This window comes from Puma concolor, chromosome C1 (assembly GCF_028749965.1).
Source record: "Puma concolor isolate L17-30 chromosome C1, mPumCon1.1.hap2, whole genome shotgun sequence".
NCBI classification, from domain to species: Eukaryota; Metazoa; Chordata; class Mammalia; order Carnivora; family Felidae; genus Puma; species Puma concolor.
In genome coordinates, this window is record NC_141674.1 from 18,300,357 (window position 1) to 18,317,123 (window position 16,767).

General features: G+C 44.1%; 1 protein-coding gene and 1 long non-coding RNA gene across 5 annotated transcripts in view; both read left to right on the plus strand.

Annotated features, from left to right (window-relative positions):
• The window catches only part of LOC147577843 (uncharacterized), a 111,908-nt gene that overhangs the window by 84,855 nt on the left and 10,286 nt on the right, over positions 1 to 16,767 (plus strand). The gene's annotated exons all lie outside the window — the stretch shown is intronic.
• RCAN3 (regulator of calcineurin 3) overlaps positions 1 to 16,767 on the plus strand; it is a 36,314-nt gene that overhangs the window by 13,806 nt on the left and 5,741 nt on the right. For 3 of the 4 annotated variants that reach the window (XM_086716044.1, XM_086716042.1, XM_086716043.1), the window contains 2 exons: positions 13,884 to 14,057; positions 15,312 to 15,483. In XM_086716044.1, the coding sequence (XP_086572170.1) occupies positions 15,318 to 15,483 (166 nt within the window). In that variant the 5' untranslated portion in view covers positions 13,884 to 14,057; positions 15,312 to 15,317. Of the gene's footprint in view, positions 1 to 13,883; positions 14,058 to 14,905; positions 15,043 to 15,311; positions 15,484 to 16,767 lie in introns of those variants that run through there. The other variant, XM_086716045.1, reaches the window with a different exon arrangement.

Sequence of the window (16,767 nt, forward strand, 5' to 3'; positions counted from 1 at the left end):
TAATATTAGGGAAATACAAATAACAATCACAATGAGCTAGGACTTCACACCCATTAGGATGGCTCCTGTCCTAAAAACAGAGAGCAAGTGACAAGGATGTGGAGAACTTGGCACCTTTGTGCACTGCTGGTGGGAGTGTGAAATGGTGCCACTGCTGTGGAAAACTGTGTGGTAGCTCCTCAAAAACTTATGCACAGAATTACCATATGATCCAACAATTCTGCTTCTGGATAGATACACAAAGAATTGAAAGCAGGGACTCGAACAGGTATTTGTACACCAGTGTTAATAGTGGCATTATGCACAATAGTCAAAAGGTAGAAACAACCCAAGTGTCCATCTACGGATAAATGAATAAATAAAATGCAGTACAGGGGCACCTGGATGCCTCAGTCGGTTGAGCGTCTGACTCTTGGTTTCAGCTCAGGTCATGATTTCACTTGTGAGTTGGAGCCCCACTTTGGGCTCCATGCTGACAATGCAGGGCCTGCTTGGGATTCTCTCTCTCTCCCTCTCTCTCTGACCCTTCCCCTGCTCATGCTCTTTCTCTCTCTCAAATAAACTAAAAAAAAATGCAGCAGAGGGGCGCCTGGGTGGCTCAGTTAAGCGTCCGACTTCAGCTCAGGTCATGATCTGACAGTTCGTGGGTTTGAGCCCCGTGTCAGGCTCTGTGCTGACAGCTCAGAGCCTGGATCCCGCTTCGGATTCTGTTATCTCCCTGTCTCTCTGCCCCTTCCCTGTTCATGCCCTGTCTCTCTCTGTCTCTCAAGAATAAATAAATGTTAAAAAAAAATTTTTTAAATGCAGTATATACTGACAATAGAATATTCTACAGCCTTAAAAGTAAATGAAATTCTGATACTTGGTATAACTTGCACGACCCTTGAAAGACATACTGAGATAAGAGGCACAATAGGACACATACTGTATGACTTCCTTACATGAGCTAGCGAGTGTGGTCTGGCTCCCAGAGAGTAGAATAGCAGTTGCCAGGGCTGGAGGGATGGCGGTTGGGAGTTCTAGTTTAATGCATACACAGTTTTAATTTGAGCTCATGGGGGAGTTCTGGAGGTGGAGAATGGTGTTTCCCAACAGTATAAATATACTTAATGCCACTGAATTGTACACGTTTTAAAAAATGGTTAAAATGGTAAATTCTGTGTTTTGTATATTTTACCACAATAAAAATGCGTTAAAAAAAGTTAAAAAATAACCCATTGTTCTTGAGTTTAACATTCTTTGTAATATGCTTGTGCGTGTGTGTGTGTATATGTATACATATACACACACACACACACACACACGCACAAGCATATATATGTATCTACACACATAGATACATGTGTGTAATATGTATGCATATATGTACGGGACACCTCTTTTGTCCTACTTCACATCGTCTTGGCCCCCCGCTTTTCACTCCAGCTCTTGCTAGAGCACCTAGCTGTGCACAGGTGTAACCTCACTATTACACCGTAGGTACCTTGCATTCCGTCGCAGTGTTTCTCTGCTGCCTGTGTGAAGTTGCTCAGCAGTACCGATGCCTGGGCAGAAATGGAAACGTGAGGGAGTTAACACCCCACAGGACAGCCCTTGACCAGGGGAAGACTAAAGCCAGTGAATAAGTCCCTCTTCCTCTGACGCTGAGAGGGTCTTCTCACTGCCCTCCCAGAGGGCTCCTGGCCACATTATACCCTGCTTGGCCACACAGGTGACCGGCTTGACGACACAGCCTGGACAGAAGGGAGACTGGCTTTCCGTGCTTCCCTGTTTCACTGTTCCCCCTCTGTCCTGTGCAGTCACTTCCCAAAACAGACTCTCTGTGTGCCCTTACCTTGGCCTCTGCTCTCCCGAGGAGTCCAGGTAAGACACAGGTGAATAACTTTCAGGTTTGGTTATTTATCTTGTGTGAAGGCACTAGCCCAAGCTCTTAAACAAAGGGTGATTTTTAGGCTTTACAAAGAGGATAAAGACTAATAGAAAACCCATGTACCCACCCAATTTAGCTAATAAAATTTGATTAATATAATTGAACTCCTCGTGTCTCCTCCCACAGATAACCATTATCCTAAACTCAGTGTTTATGATTTCCCATGGAATTTCAACTGTTTATTAAGTCTAACCATATGAAATTGCTGTATTTGTAGGTCACGTGATCAAATATTGCTATTTCCTGTGGTTCAAAATACTGTGTATGCATGTATACTATGATTTACCCTTAAACGATGCTAGAGTTAAGAGCCCTGATCTTCCATGGAGTTAAAAATCATGTATAACTTCGGACTCCCCCAGAATTTAACTATAAGCCTTGCCAATAACAGAGTCAATTAACACATACATTGTATGTTATGTATTACATACTGTATTATAATAATGCAAGCTAGAAAAAAGAAATATGAAAATCATAAGAGAATACATATACTCTGTTATACTATATCAACAAAAATATATATAAGTGGATCTATACATTCAAACCTGGGTTGTTCTGTATTTTTAAATTGTACTGTTTGCAATTGACATGATTGTCCATGTAGAAAGGAATCACCTAGAAACCATTAGAACTAATAAGTGAGTTTAGGAAGATTGGAGGACATAGGGTCAATATATAAAATCAACTGTACGTCTATATGCTAGCCATAAACATTTGGAAACTGAAATTTAAAAAACATTACCATTAAAAAAATAAAAAAAATAAATAAAAAACATTACCATTTACAGTAGTACCATGAAATATTGAAGTATAAAACTAAGGAAGTACGTGCAGGATCTGTGTGCTAAAAAACTAAAACACTAGTGAAATACATAGTATTTTACATTATTTTTAATTTCATATAAATGGCATAATTGTAAAAGTTCTTTTTTCCCCCTCAACATTATATCTGGAGGATTAATCCACGTTGAAATACGTATTGTTTCACTTGCTATATAGTGTCCCATTTTAGAAGATTACCACAGCTTTTTTACCCCTTCTTATGTTGGACCTTTCGGTTATTTTTGATAGGTTGCCGTTGCAACAGCGATGCTGAATGTTCTGTGCATGTGGGGGGTGCAGGGTGGGTTCCCCAGGGTGTCTAGCTGGGACTGATGTTGCTGGCTTGTAGGGTTGCGTTTCTTCAATCCTAGCAGATCCTGTCACGTGGTCTCCAAAGTGCAGTCAGTACCTGTTTTCATTCCTGCCAGCCACGTAAAAGAGTTCCCGTGGCACCATAGCATTACCAATGCATTCTGTTTTCAGAATTTAACATCTTTGCCAGGCTGGTCATTAACATTTTTGTTACTTTTTAACGAATTTCTGGATAAGCTATAAATGAACGCTTCTCAAATTGATTGCTTAGTGGAGGACCAGGCTTTTCCTCCAAACTATCACAGACTGATGTTTTGGTAAAATGCAGTAAGAAGGTCACAGCAATGTAAACTTGCTGAAGTGTTTCTAGACACTCCCTGGACTGGTAGCAAACTTTGTGGGCTCACACTGGGTCCTCGGACCACACACCACAGTACATTATAACATTTCGGGATTTTCAAATGTCCTAGGAGCTTTTGAGATGAAAGAGCTGTCTCCAGTTACCTTTAAGTATATTTGTAGTTTCTACTGTGAATACATTGTCTCAAAACCAAGAGTTAAAAAGGATTTTGAGTCCTTTCATTAGGTCATTAGGTATCCTAATTATTGGCAATATTAAGATACCAGCGAGTAATGAGGTGGTTCTCATGAGGCTGTCATGTTCTTAGAGATCATTGGTCTACAGGTTCCACGTTCTCTGTTGCTTCACGGGTACAGTAAGCATTGAGCATTGTGCCAGCCACAGTTACAGTTACAGGGTCTAGGGAGACCACAGTGAACAAGATGACGTGCCAGCCCTTGGGGAGCATAGGGAGAGAAAGATACTAACACGCAAACAAGTGAATAAGAAATTCGGGTAATAACAAGTACTGTGAACAGAATAAAAAGTAGATAGGGAGTTGTCGGTGGTCATTTTTAACTAGAGTGGTCAGGGAAGACCTATCTGAAGAAATGACATTTGAGCTGAGACCTGAATAATGAGGAAGAACAGTGTGATAATGAGTCCGCCTTGGCTTCCTATAATTTAGTTGAAATCTCTCCTAACAATTTAACTAACTTCTCTCTAATGTGTACGTATAGACAGAGTGCCATATAGTTTACCTTTATCAAAAAAAAATTTTTTTTAACATTTATTTATTTTTGAGACGAGACAGAGCATGAACGGGGGAGGGTCAGAGAGAGGGAGACATAGAATCTGAAACAGGCTCCAGGCTCTGAGCTGTCAGCACAGAGCCCGACGCGGGGCTCGAACCCACGGACCGTGAGACCATGACCTGAGCTGAGGTCGGCCGCTTAACCGACTGAGCCACCCAGGCACCCCAGTTTACCCTTATCAAAATACACTGGCACCTGTCCTTCATCAGAGGTCCCCCCCCCCCCAATAATCTCATTTCAGTTGGGAAAGATCTGCCATTCCCTAAGTCAAGGCAGGACTCAAGGCTCTTAGGTCCGAAGAAACAGCTGGATTACCCATGTGAGTGTGTTCCCGATCTGTCCGAAGCAGGGCTCCCAGGGGTCGGGATGACTCAGGAATGAGCCCTGGGGAGGGTCACACGTGTCATCTCCACACTGCCTGGCACGGAGCCCAGCTTTCAAGACTTGCTGTCCATCAAATATGAGCTGAGTGAGACTGGGAGGGTCACCTACAGGGTCAGGATACCAACACTCGCCAACATTTATGTTGAAGCCTCATAAATTGATTTTAGTAACCATGTCCTTTCTGTTTCTTTTATTTCCTCCTCTGATTTACATTCCATTTTTACAAATTTTATAGGTGATACAAGGGCAGCAGGACATGCCCGTAACATATGTGTGTATGTGTGTGTGTAAATAAGCGGGTAAACAAGTTCAGCGTGTTTGAAGTGCGTAGCAAAGTATTTTTACTGGTTTGGGAGTACAAAGAACTCTTTTCTTCCTGAACTGTTTTGAGAGTAAGTTGCCAACAGTGATGCCCATCACCCCAGGACTAAGATATGTGCTTCCTGCAAGCAAGGGCCTTCTCCTAGGAGAAAATACAAAATTCAGGAAATTAACGTTGGTTTATTATACCCTTCTCATCCTCAGACTCCATTCACAATTCTCTGGCTGTTCCAATAATGTCCTTTACGTCAAAAACCTCAGCTCCTTTTGTCGCATTGCACTTACCTGTCCGGCCCCTTTAGTCTCCTTGAGTCTGGAAGAATTTCTAGTCTCCTCTGGTCTTTGTTGGTGTTCGCACTCAAAGATTCCAGGCTGGTTATTTTGTTGCATGTCTCATTTCGGTTCCTGAGATGTGTCTTTGGGATTAGATCCAGGTTGTGCATCTTCGGCCAGAATACCATGGAAGTGATGCTCTGTTCTCACTGCGTCCTGTCCGGGGGAGAGATTTCCATTTGTCCCATTACTGACAAAATTCACTTTGAGCCCTTGATTAAGGTCATCTCCCAGGTGTGTCCACTGTCAAGTAATTCTCTTTCTCCTTATAATTATTTTGTGGGAGGTATTTGTAAGTGTTCTGTTTCCCTATCAGTGTTCTAAGATATTCATTTATTCATATCAGTACAATTCATAGTTTCCTATCTTTTTGTTGTTGTTGTTGTTGTTACATTTTTATTTATTTTTGAGAGGCAGAGAGAGACAGAGCGTGAGTGTTGGGGGTACAGAGAGAGACACACACACAATCCGAAGCAGGCTCCAGGCTCTGAGCTGTCAGCACAGAGCCCGACGCGGGGCTTGAACTCACAAACTGAGATCATGACCTGAGCCGAAGTCGGACGCTTAGCCGACCGAGTCACCCTGGCGCCCCATGCTTTCCTATCTTCTTCCTTGGTCTAATCTGTCAACTGCCATTACTTTGACTTGTCCCAGGTTTGGGCGGTGGTTGCCCCTTCAAGATGGCCTCTGTGTCTTTTTGACATGTGCCCACCATTCTTTGCGTACGTCCTTAAACTCTCTAGCACAAGATATTCCAGAATTATCTCATTGTACTTTGCCTGCCCCAGCCCTAGAATCCGCCATTTCTCCAAGGAGCCCTGACTCCTTCCAGTGGAGAACAGTGTTTAGAAACCAGGATATGTGAGTTAGCTGTCGCTGTTCCTGGGCTGCTTGCTGGACAGAGCTAGGAAATCCCTAGATGCATGCATATGTGTGTTTACAGTTCTACTTCCAACCCCAGTCCAGCACTAAAGAATTTGTTTCTAGTTTTCTCCCATTCCAAATTTGTAACTCTTCTTTGACAGAGAGAAAATTAGCTTCTGTTATCTTATTTTTACCTACTCAGTCACTCCCTCTGTACTTAACTGCCAGCGTCCACCCTCTTCCCCATGTGGACGCCCTCCTTACCCCCACTGTCCTCCAACACCTTGCACCCAGACCCACCATGTGAAAGTGCTCTTCACCCCATCCAGGTTCTGATGGTCCCACTACTCAGGATCCAGTATGCTGTGCTGGGCCACCTTCCCACACAGACACATCCTCACCGCACTTGGGCTCCGTGACCTTGTGCTGGAATACCTCCCCGCACAGACCTCCCTCCTCACCCTTCTCTCCCCGTTCTCCCCCCACTTGGGCTTCGACACCCTGTCAGTCTGCCCCTGTGCTGAGATAACTTTCCTCCTCCCCTGCTCTGGGCAGTCTTCCTGCGTGGATACCCTCCTCAGCCCCCTGAGCTTCCACACCCTGTGCTGGGCTGCCCCTCATGGGCATTCTTTCCGAACCCTGTTGGGTTCTGGCCCCCCATGCCAGGCTTGCCTCCCGGGTGACCACCTTCCTCACCCCACTGGAACTCTGACACCCTGCTCAGGGCTACTGTGGCTCCCGGCTTCCCATCAGCATGGACACACCAACTATACTTGGCTTTGCCTAAAAGCTTCTTGTCTAAATGTTCAGGAAGAAAGCTACATTTCTCTTTTTAAAGGACAAATAATACGTGTAAGTTTCTTCCCACTGTTGTTTGTGACATTCTTTCAAGCTCACATGTGTTTGGAAAGATGGGTCTCTAGCCTTAATTACCTTCACCCTCTAATGTCCTTGAAGAAAACACCATGAGAAAACAAGCTTGTATCCTTGAATAAATCACACAATCAGTATGTGGTCCTTGTAGCCTCAGCACCTAGGGTAGGACTGGCCTTACTGAATGAGTGAGTGTGGATGAACAGTGAGGAAGATTTCAACAGACAGACACACACACACACACACACACACCACACACCCCTAGATGGAGTCCACAGAAATAGATCCCGAAGTCACTGCCAACCACTGGCACATGGGCAAGCTTGAGGATGGAACATTCTTGATCTTTGTGCATAACTGACCTTGATTAAAAAGAATCATGTCTTTCTGCTTCACATTTTCCTTTTATACTTTAATAACATCATATCATCCATTTCTGTTTGTTTGAAGTGGTTTTTCATTCTCCTGGTCTAGCCAGGCACCATGAGTACATAGCAAAGCATTTTCTTTTTTCTTTTAAAATTTTTTTAACATTTATTCATTTTGGGGAGACAGAGCATGAGCAGGGGAGGGGCAGAGAGAGAGGGGGGGAGACACAGAATCTGAAGCAGGCTCCAGGCTCTAAGCTGTCAGCACAGAGCCCATCTCAGGACTCGAAATTGTGAACCACAAGATCATGAACTGGGCCAAAGTTGGACACTTAACTGACTGAACCACCCAGCTGCCCTGCAAAACACTTTCAAGGCCATCACCAAAGAGTTAATTTTTTTTAAGTTTATTTATTTTTGAGAGAGAGAGAGAGAGAGCATGAGCAGGGGAGGGGCAGAGAGAGAGAGCGGGAGACAGAATCCCAAGCAGGCTCTGCACCATCAGCTCAGAGCCCCACGCAGGGCTCGATCTCATGAACCGAGAGATCATGACCTGAGTCGAGATCAAGAGTCAGACACTTAACTGACTGAGCCACCTGGGCGCCCCACCAAACAGTTAAATTGTAAGAAATAGCAAACAAAAAAAAATAAGATTAAAAGCCACTGAAGTGAAAACAATGTATTTTCTCAACATGGAGAATTCTGCTATAACTACAAAAAAAAAAAAAAAAATCCCTGCTATCTTCTCCTTCCATTCAAGTCCCAGGTTCATAGCAGAGTAATACAAGTTCCTCAGTGTCCTAACAGAGAAGCAGTTTCTCTGCTTCGAAGGGTCAGGGGGCATAGGTCTAGTTCTGAAGATCCTGAGAAGACGGGGCACTGATGTCATCAATCAGTGGTACACTGTTGCCCAGAACACCCAGGTCTCTGGGGAGGGCATGTCTCCAGGTGGCTGCTCCAGCAGTGTGATGCATCTGAACGGTTCCTAACGGACGGTTAGGAAGGGCAGATTCTAATTTTCCATTGGCAGCCTCCACGGTACCTGCCATCTAGTTCATACTGTGTCACTGCTTGTGCGTTCACCTCCTTCTTGGGGAATCCGCATCGTACAGAAGAGCAGCTGGTTTTTTGCGACCACAGAATAGCAAGTGGAATATTGTCAAAGCCCTACCCTGTTTGTGTTAATAACAGTAACAGTACTCTATTCTCGTTAGAGTACTTGTTAGAGAACTATTCCTGTTCTAAGAGCTTTAAGTATTCACTCTGTCCTCCATAATACCCCAATGAAGTGAGTACTTTTATTATCCTCAATTAACAGGTAAGGAAAGTAGGCACAGCGAAGGTAAGCAAACTGCCTGTCAAATCCAGACAGTCTTAGCTCTAGAGCTCTGTTACTTGAGGAGATAAATGCCTGGTAGAAGCCATCAGACCTTCCTGAAGTTGTCCCTCCAGGTTAGGGATTCCTCCTGAGGTCTTCCCTTTGTGGTCTCGTGTTTGGAGAAGTGACCAGTCTCTGTTAACTGGATGAAGAAGGAATATTTTATCCATGATAAAGGCCAGTGAGCAGAGAGCTTCTGTTCCTCAGGAATGGATATAGAGGAGGGTTTGGTATGTTCATCAGAGCTAGTGCTCCATCACCAAAGTCATAGGAAAGAGACCACAGCGTTGACTTCGATAGAAGCCTGAGACGAGATATGATGTTCAAGCTGAACCTGGGCTTCCCTCATCTTTCCTACTTCATCAATGGGGAGAAGAGAAGAGAGGAAGTAGAGATTCAGCTGGACACCCCGGAGGGCAGAATCATGGATGTCCTTGTGCGTGAATATACGATACTGACCTTGCCAGCTGAAGCCTGGGTTCTTGGAACGGCAGTCTGGGTGACTGATGCTGTTTCCCTTGTGCCTGAGGAAATTCACACGGTTTTCAGGGAAAGAAATCACTTTTGTGGTCTTTCTCACCTCTAGTGTCGGATCAGAAACTGTGTTTGAGCCCAAGGGCCTGGATGAGCTTACAAACCACGGGCCACCTTGAGTCCTCACGTTGGGTAATGCCCACCTGTAACCTGACTGCCTCTTCAAGATGCCCACCAGCAGCACAGTAATGGTCAGGGTAGAAGACAGGCTGAGCAAGACAGCATTCTCTGCTTTTCTCCTTGTGTCTGCTCGCTCCCCAAGTTGGTTGTTCCTCCAGGAGGCCTCACAGTCTGCTCCTCTGTCTCCTCTGCTCTTTTCCGTAAACAACCAGGCTTCAGGCTGAAAAGAAAAGGCCCTTGCTGCTGCCCAGGGACTGTCAGGAGCTGGGATCTCGCTGGAAGTTCTCACAGTGAGGGCTTCAAAGATTGCGCCTTTCCGATAAACATTCCCCAGAAAAGCCAAATAAAAAGTGCTTTTGTTTCCTGATGGGCTCCCGGTACCATGTGAGTAGCACTGATTGAGTGCAGCACCTCTGGAACTCCAAAACTGAGTGAATGAGAGAGCGTGGCTGGGTCGCACCTCCTGGTAGAGGCCCTGACTGCCACTCATCAGTTTAACTGTTCGTGTTCCAGTTGGCTGTGGTGGTGTGGTTGTGGATCTCATTCCCCTCCTTCAGTGGCAAACCGTTTTCTAGTCGTTTTCAGGGTGGTGATTGGCCACCAAACTGCTGAAAAATGGCCTCTGCATTGGGCACACATCTTCTGTAAAGACACAGTCACACATCTTTTTCAACGAGCCGTGGAAGACAAAAGGAGAAGTTTTTATAACCGCACTTACTAGTGACGACTCAGGGTGTGTTGTCCCACGTGAAATGGTAGCCTTGCTGTGCTCCCGGCTGGGCAGAAGGCCGCCACCCGTGTGCGAGGCTGTGCTCAGCAGTGGTGAGGGCTCAGGTCCACCTCCACAGCTGGCCACAGTCGCCACCTCATCCCATCCCTCCTCTTGTTTTCCCTCTTCCTTTTTTCTCTTTTTTGTTAATTTGGCAAGACTTGCCTACAGTAAAACGTAGAGGTCTTAAGTGTGCGATTTGGTGAGTTTTGGCAGTATTTACCCACGTGATGGACACTCTCATCAAGGATATTTCCATCCCGACCCTATTACCAGTTTGCAGTTTGTTACCATCAAAAATGATTTATCATTGGTTTGACTACTTTTCGTGTACATGGTATAGGAGATATTATGGATTTGGGCGGGAATCATAGCCGCCTAAGAACTTACGTTCCAATAAAGGCAGCGGATGTATTTGTAAACTTAGTATGAACCATTAAAACCTAAAAACCAATACTGAACAGATAGTATCCCGTATCTTCTTGAATTTTAATTCAGTTTTATGCCTCTTTCTGATCTGGAAAGGTGTTGAAGGCAACATGCATGCCATAGCCCAAAGGTTACAGAAGGTTTTTAAGTTTTCTGTGTGTTCTGCTCCCCTCTAGCACTTCTGAATTTAGGGCCCAGAAGTATTACAAGTGCTCAGATTATCAAAGTTTTATTTTTTTTTATTTTTTTTTAAATTTTTTTTTTTCAACATTTACTTATTTTTGGGACAGAGAGAGACAGAGCATGAACGGGGGAGGGGCAGAGAGAGAGGGAGACACAGAATCGGAAACAGGCTCCAGGCTCTGAGCCATCAGCCCAGAGCCTGACGCGGGGCTCGAACTCACGGACCGTGAGATCGTGACCTGGCTGAAGTCGGATGCTCAACCGACTGTGCCACCCAGGCGCCCCATCAAAGTTTTAAATTCACCATACCCAGGAGCATGCATGCTGTTTTTTTCCTGGTCCGTGAATTCCATCCCTCTGCCTGTTTGAGTCAGCAGTGATACTGACGAGCACCCAAGGCACTTGCCTTTCCCCGGGTGGACACAGAGGCCTTACCTCTGACATCCATGAACCTGCTGGAGAGACGGGATTTGCTATCTCGGATTTACAGACAGACATAGAACATGAGAAATTTCCTGCCGTAGGACTCCAAAGATAATTCCACAGCTGAATGGATTGAGCATCGCTTCTTCTCAACAGTGAAATTGTTCCAGTAGTTACTGTTCCAGTAATTGAAGTTTGGTTTTTTTCATTATTGCCATTTATTAACAAATGGGAGTAGAACCTTTTTTTTTTTTTTCTCAGCCTTATAGAATAACTCGCTCTTTATTGCTCTATTTCGTCTCAGATATTTAGGATATATATATATATATATATAGTTATTTTTTACCAAACAATGCTAATTTTGTAGAATTACATATTCCCAAATGAACCTTGAGAAAAAGATTTTGTTGTTTTGCTTTTGTAAAAGAGGGACTATGGCTGTAGGATATTATGTGTCTTTAAAGAAGATGCTAAATGCACTTTACTAGCATCATTCATAGAAATTCTATCCAGGGGGGTAAATAGAAAGTGAAAAAAAAATTTGAAAAGAAAGCCAAAGAGGAGAGAATAGGAACATAGAAAATATGAGGAAAGTAGATAAAATAAGATGGTAGGCATCCAAAAATATCAGTAATCACAACAGTGGACTAATTCGTCCAATTAAAAGCTAATGACATCAGAAAGGTACATTCATAGGGGCGCCTGGGTGGCTCAGTCGATTGAGCTTCTGACTTTGCCTCAGGTCATGATCTGATAGTTCATGAGTTCAAGCCCCAGGTTGGGCTCTCTGCTGTCAGCAGAGCCTGCTTGGGATCTTCTGTCCTCCTCGCTCTCTGCCCTTCCCCCACTGCCTGCCCCCCCCCCCAAATAAACTTAAAAGGTACATTTATATAAAATGTTCCCCTGAAGCTAGATCTCAGGGAACTCTGCCGTTCCAGATACAACTGGGAAGTACCCTTCCCCTAAAAAAGTACATTTATATAAAACTCTAGAAAATACAATCTAATCTAGAGTGATAGAAAAATGATAGTCATTGCTGGTGGGGTGGGGCACTTCATACATAAAAGTCACTTGTGCTGAGAAAAGACTTAAATTTCAAAGATAAAACCATAATACTTTGAGAAATGATCTAGGAGAACATCAATCTGAATATAGAAGGATTCCTCTCTTCCTTCCTTCCTTCCTTCCTTCCTTCCTTCCTTCCTTCCTTCCTTCCTTCCTTTCTCTCGAGAGGGAGAGCATAAGCAGGGGAGGGGCAAAGAGAGAGAGGGAGAGAGAATTCCAAGCAGGTTCTGTGCTTGTAGCACAGAGCCTGATGTAGGGCTCAAACCCACGAACTGAGATCATGACCTGAGCTGAAGTCAAAAGCTGGACACTCAACTGACTGAGCCACCTAGGCGCCCCTAGAAGGATTTCTTAAGACACAGAAAGCACAGAAGGAAGAAACTGATAAATTCAGTAATGTGCAGATCTAAAACTTCTGTTTCTCAAGCACACACACACACACAGACACACACACACACACACACACACACACACACACACCCCAAAAAGAGCTGGGAAAAAAATATTTATGGCCCATTTAATTGACAAAGAATTAGTATTTCTGTGGAATTTCCATGACTCAATAAAAAAAGACAACCCAGGAGAAAAATGGGCAAAAGATATAAACAGGCATGTGACATTAACAGGAGTCCCAAATAACCAATAAACAGGAAAAGAGGCTCAACCGCAATCTTTAGAGAAATGTGAATGACAGCTAACATCAGAGCCCATTTGCAAGCCCCTACCTCCCATTAATAAAAAGTCCATATTAAGCAAAGATGCCTGCAAAGATGTGTTGACAAAGACATAACTATAGCACATGTCTGCTCTTAGAGAGTAAACTGGTACAAACACTTTGGGAAACTATTTGGCGGTATCTACTGAAGTTAAAGATGTGCCAAGTGTAAGGCCCACAAATTCCACTTATAGGTGGGTCCACCAGGGAAACTCCTGCATTTAGGTACCAAGAGATGTATGCAAGAATGTTCGTGGCACCACTGTAGCAGACAATATGGGGCAGTCCAGATTCCACCAGCATTGGATAAATCACCGTATGGCTCTTCGGTGGAATACTCCGTAGCAGCAGAAAAAAAAAATGACTTACAGCTACAAGGAAGACTCTTAGGAGCAAAATGTAAGGGGAAAAGCTCACAAAAAGTTACAGAAGTGTACATGCAATGTGGTTATGTCTTTCAGGACACAAATAAATGTAAAACTATCAAGAAAAGCATGGGAATAATAAGCACAAAACCCAGAAATGGTTACTTTGAAGGAGGAAACAGATGAGCTGGAAAAAGCCAGTCTGGCTCAGTGGGGGCTTCAAACCAGTACAGTGTTCTTGTTCTGTGATTGCGTGTATTTAGATCTTTGTTTATACTTGACATTTGTTTATTTTATACTTCGAACCTATACAATATTTAATAAAGTTAATTACTTTTAAAATAGGTGCAAATTGCCGAATTTAGCCCATGGCAATGGGATACCTATGTACACCTGCAATAAAAGTACACGTTTTTGGAAAAATGGTAAATCATGAGTTCCGTCCCATTACTTACGTTTAATTAAATTTCCTTTTGCTAAAGGTTTTCCTTCTTCTCCCCCCTCCCCATTTCCCCTGCCCTGCTGCTCCCCGATTTTTAGGAGAGATTTGAAGCACTTTTCACTGTCTATGATGACCAAGTGACATTTCAGTTGTTCAAAAGCTTTAGAAGAGTCAGAATAAATTTCAGCAAACCAGAAGCAGCAGCAAGAGCGCGAATAGAACTCAACGAAACAGACTTCAACGGGAAGAAGCTGAAGCTGTATTTTGCACAGGTACAGGTGGACAGGGAGGGCACTGTTCTCTCAACCTCCTTTCCTCCCAAAGTACCATCACTTCTCCATTTTCTTGCTTATTGCATCAGAGGTCTTTGAATCCCAAGCAGCAAGTAATGCAAAAGTATTTTTCCTTTATTTTACAGATATATAAATATTTATTAAGCATATTTTCCCTCCTAACTCTGTTTTGCTTATACTGATAGTCAAAGGAATTCATTTTTCTGGGCACCATTTCTCAACTGGTGAAGCCCTGACATCCTAAGATCAGTGAATTAACTTTTCTCCCGTGCACTTGTGATGTGACATCCTTGGGAGAATTGAGAAAATCGTCTCTGAAACCGTTTCTATGTTGTGTGATTCATATGAGACCCCCTCACTGAAAATAGCTGCCAGCCTAGGGATGACCAGGGGGGTGGCGAGGACCGTGCAAAAAAGGCTGTTTCTGGGAGCCTGTGGGTTACCAAGAACCGTAAGTGCTTACTGTTCTGATCCCTACTGGTGGAATTCTCCGAAACTAATTTCTCCTCAGAAGAATTGATGACATAAAGGCTTTTGACCTCTATTCATGTATTAAGTGGGCTGTTTTACTTTCAACTGATGCTTTTCCCCCTTGGTCTTAACTTTCAAATTAAAAAAAAAAAAAGGAGGGGGGTGGGGAGGAAGTACCTGAGTGGCTCAGTCGGTTAAGCGTCCGAGTCTTGATTTCAGTCCAGGTCATATCTCTGGGTTCATGAGTTTGAGTCCCGCTTCAGGTGCCACGCTGACAATGTAGAGCCTGCTTGGGATTCTCTCTCTCTTCCTCTCTACCCCCCTCCCGCTCTCGCTCTCTCTCTCTCTCTCAAAAATAATAAATAAACTTTAAAAAAGCAGAAGCTTGTTGTCTCACACTCCAAACGAAAACCTAGATGACAGTTGTCAGGATATTTCAGTGGAGCTGCTTGAGACGCAGCCGATGTGACCTAATCTCTTCTACAATCGGCATGTAGGTTTCCTACCATTCATTGTTCCTTCATCTGTTTGTCAGTTGCTTCTTCCAGGCAGCTGTCGAACACCCGGTGTGCGTGGGCTCTGTGCTGTGCACCGTGTGTGCCCCGGGGTAAACTAAACGGACCCGGCCGCCGCTGGGAGGTGCGGGCTGTGGAGGGGGGCTTGGCTTTCGTGGTCTGCGAAGAGGTGTCACAGCCTGAAGAGGAAAAGGAAGAAACAGCCCCGTTGCAACCTGCTCTTGAGAACCTCCGTCCTTCCCCACAGGTACAGATGTCCAGTGAAACACGGGACAAGTCGTATTTACTGCCACCCCAGCCAGTCAAACAGTTCCTCATCTCCCCTCCCGCGTCGCCTCCGGTGGGGTGGAAGCAGGGGGAAGACGCGACACCTGTTATAAATTATGACTTACTCTGTGCAGTTTCCAAACTGGGACCAGGTAACAAACTTTCATCTTTCCTTTTTTTTTTTTTTTTTCCCCCAAGAAACTTTTTTGTTGTTGAGAGAGAGCAGAAGGGGAGGAGCAGAGGGGTGGCGGGGGGGGGGAGAGAGAGGGAATATCTCAGGCAGGCTCCACACTCAGCCCAGAGCCCGATGTGGGTCTGGATCCCATGACCCTGGGATCATGACCTGAGCCAAAATCAAGAGTCTGATGCTCAACTAACTGAGCCCCGCAGGCATGAGAAACCTGAGAAACTTTTGTGTTAAAGGCCCTATTCAGCGATTTGTGTTCTGGCCAACTGGTAGCAACACGATCAGAGTGGAGGATAAAGTCAAATAAACCCGGGTTCAAAATCTAGCGTTTGCTAACTTTGTGATTTTTTTTTTTTAAGATTTTAAAAAAAATGTTTGTTAATTTTTGAGGGGGAGAGAGGGGGACAGAAGATCTGAAGTGGGCTCTGTGCTGACAGCAGAGAGCCAGATATGGAGCTTAAAGTCAGGAACTGTGAGATCATGACCTGAGCCAAAGGCAGACGCTTAACCGACTGAGCCACCCAGCTGCCCCTTTAAGATTTTATTTTTTAAATAATCTCTACACCCAATGTGAAGCTTGAACTCACAACCCCGAGACCAAAAGTCGCATGCCGGTTGCCCTGCGAACTGTGATCTTCAGCAAGTTACTTAGCTCCAATTTCTGAACCTGTTTTCTCATCTAAAGTAGCGGTCGTAATAGCTCCCGTTCAGTGTGGACTCAGTATAAGGATTAAATGTTATATACATAATACTCAATAAATGTAACCACAGTTTTAACTGCTGCAGATTCTACTAGTAATAACAGGCCGTTAGTGAATGTTGGTTACCTTCTCTACACTGAAGACTTACTTCAAGGAATTGGTGGCAATACCAAACCATTCCTTCTAAATTCTTCTACTTGTTTTCATTTCTTTTTCTTTGATTTCTCTCATCTCTTTAAAATAATATAAGAAATCAATGCCATTGCTGGTTGTTCACCTACAATAATATTATGCCTCTTATAAAGGGAAACAGGCTTTTTAGGGAGGTGGCTTACTGTTGTTTTTAGACATGATAGGCTATATCTTAGATGTATGAGGTCCTATTATAAAGGGCTTGCTTGGGGCATCTGGGTGGCTCGGTGGGTTAAGTGTCCGACTTCAACTCAGGTCATGATCTCACAGCTTAGGAGTTTGAGCCCCACGTCAGGCTCTGTGCTGACAGCTCATCCTGGAGCTTGCTTCGGATTCTGTGTCTCCCTCTCTCTCTG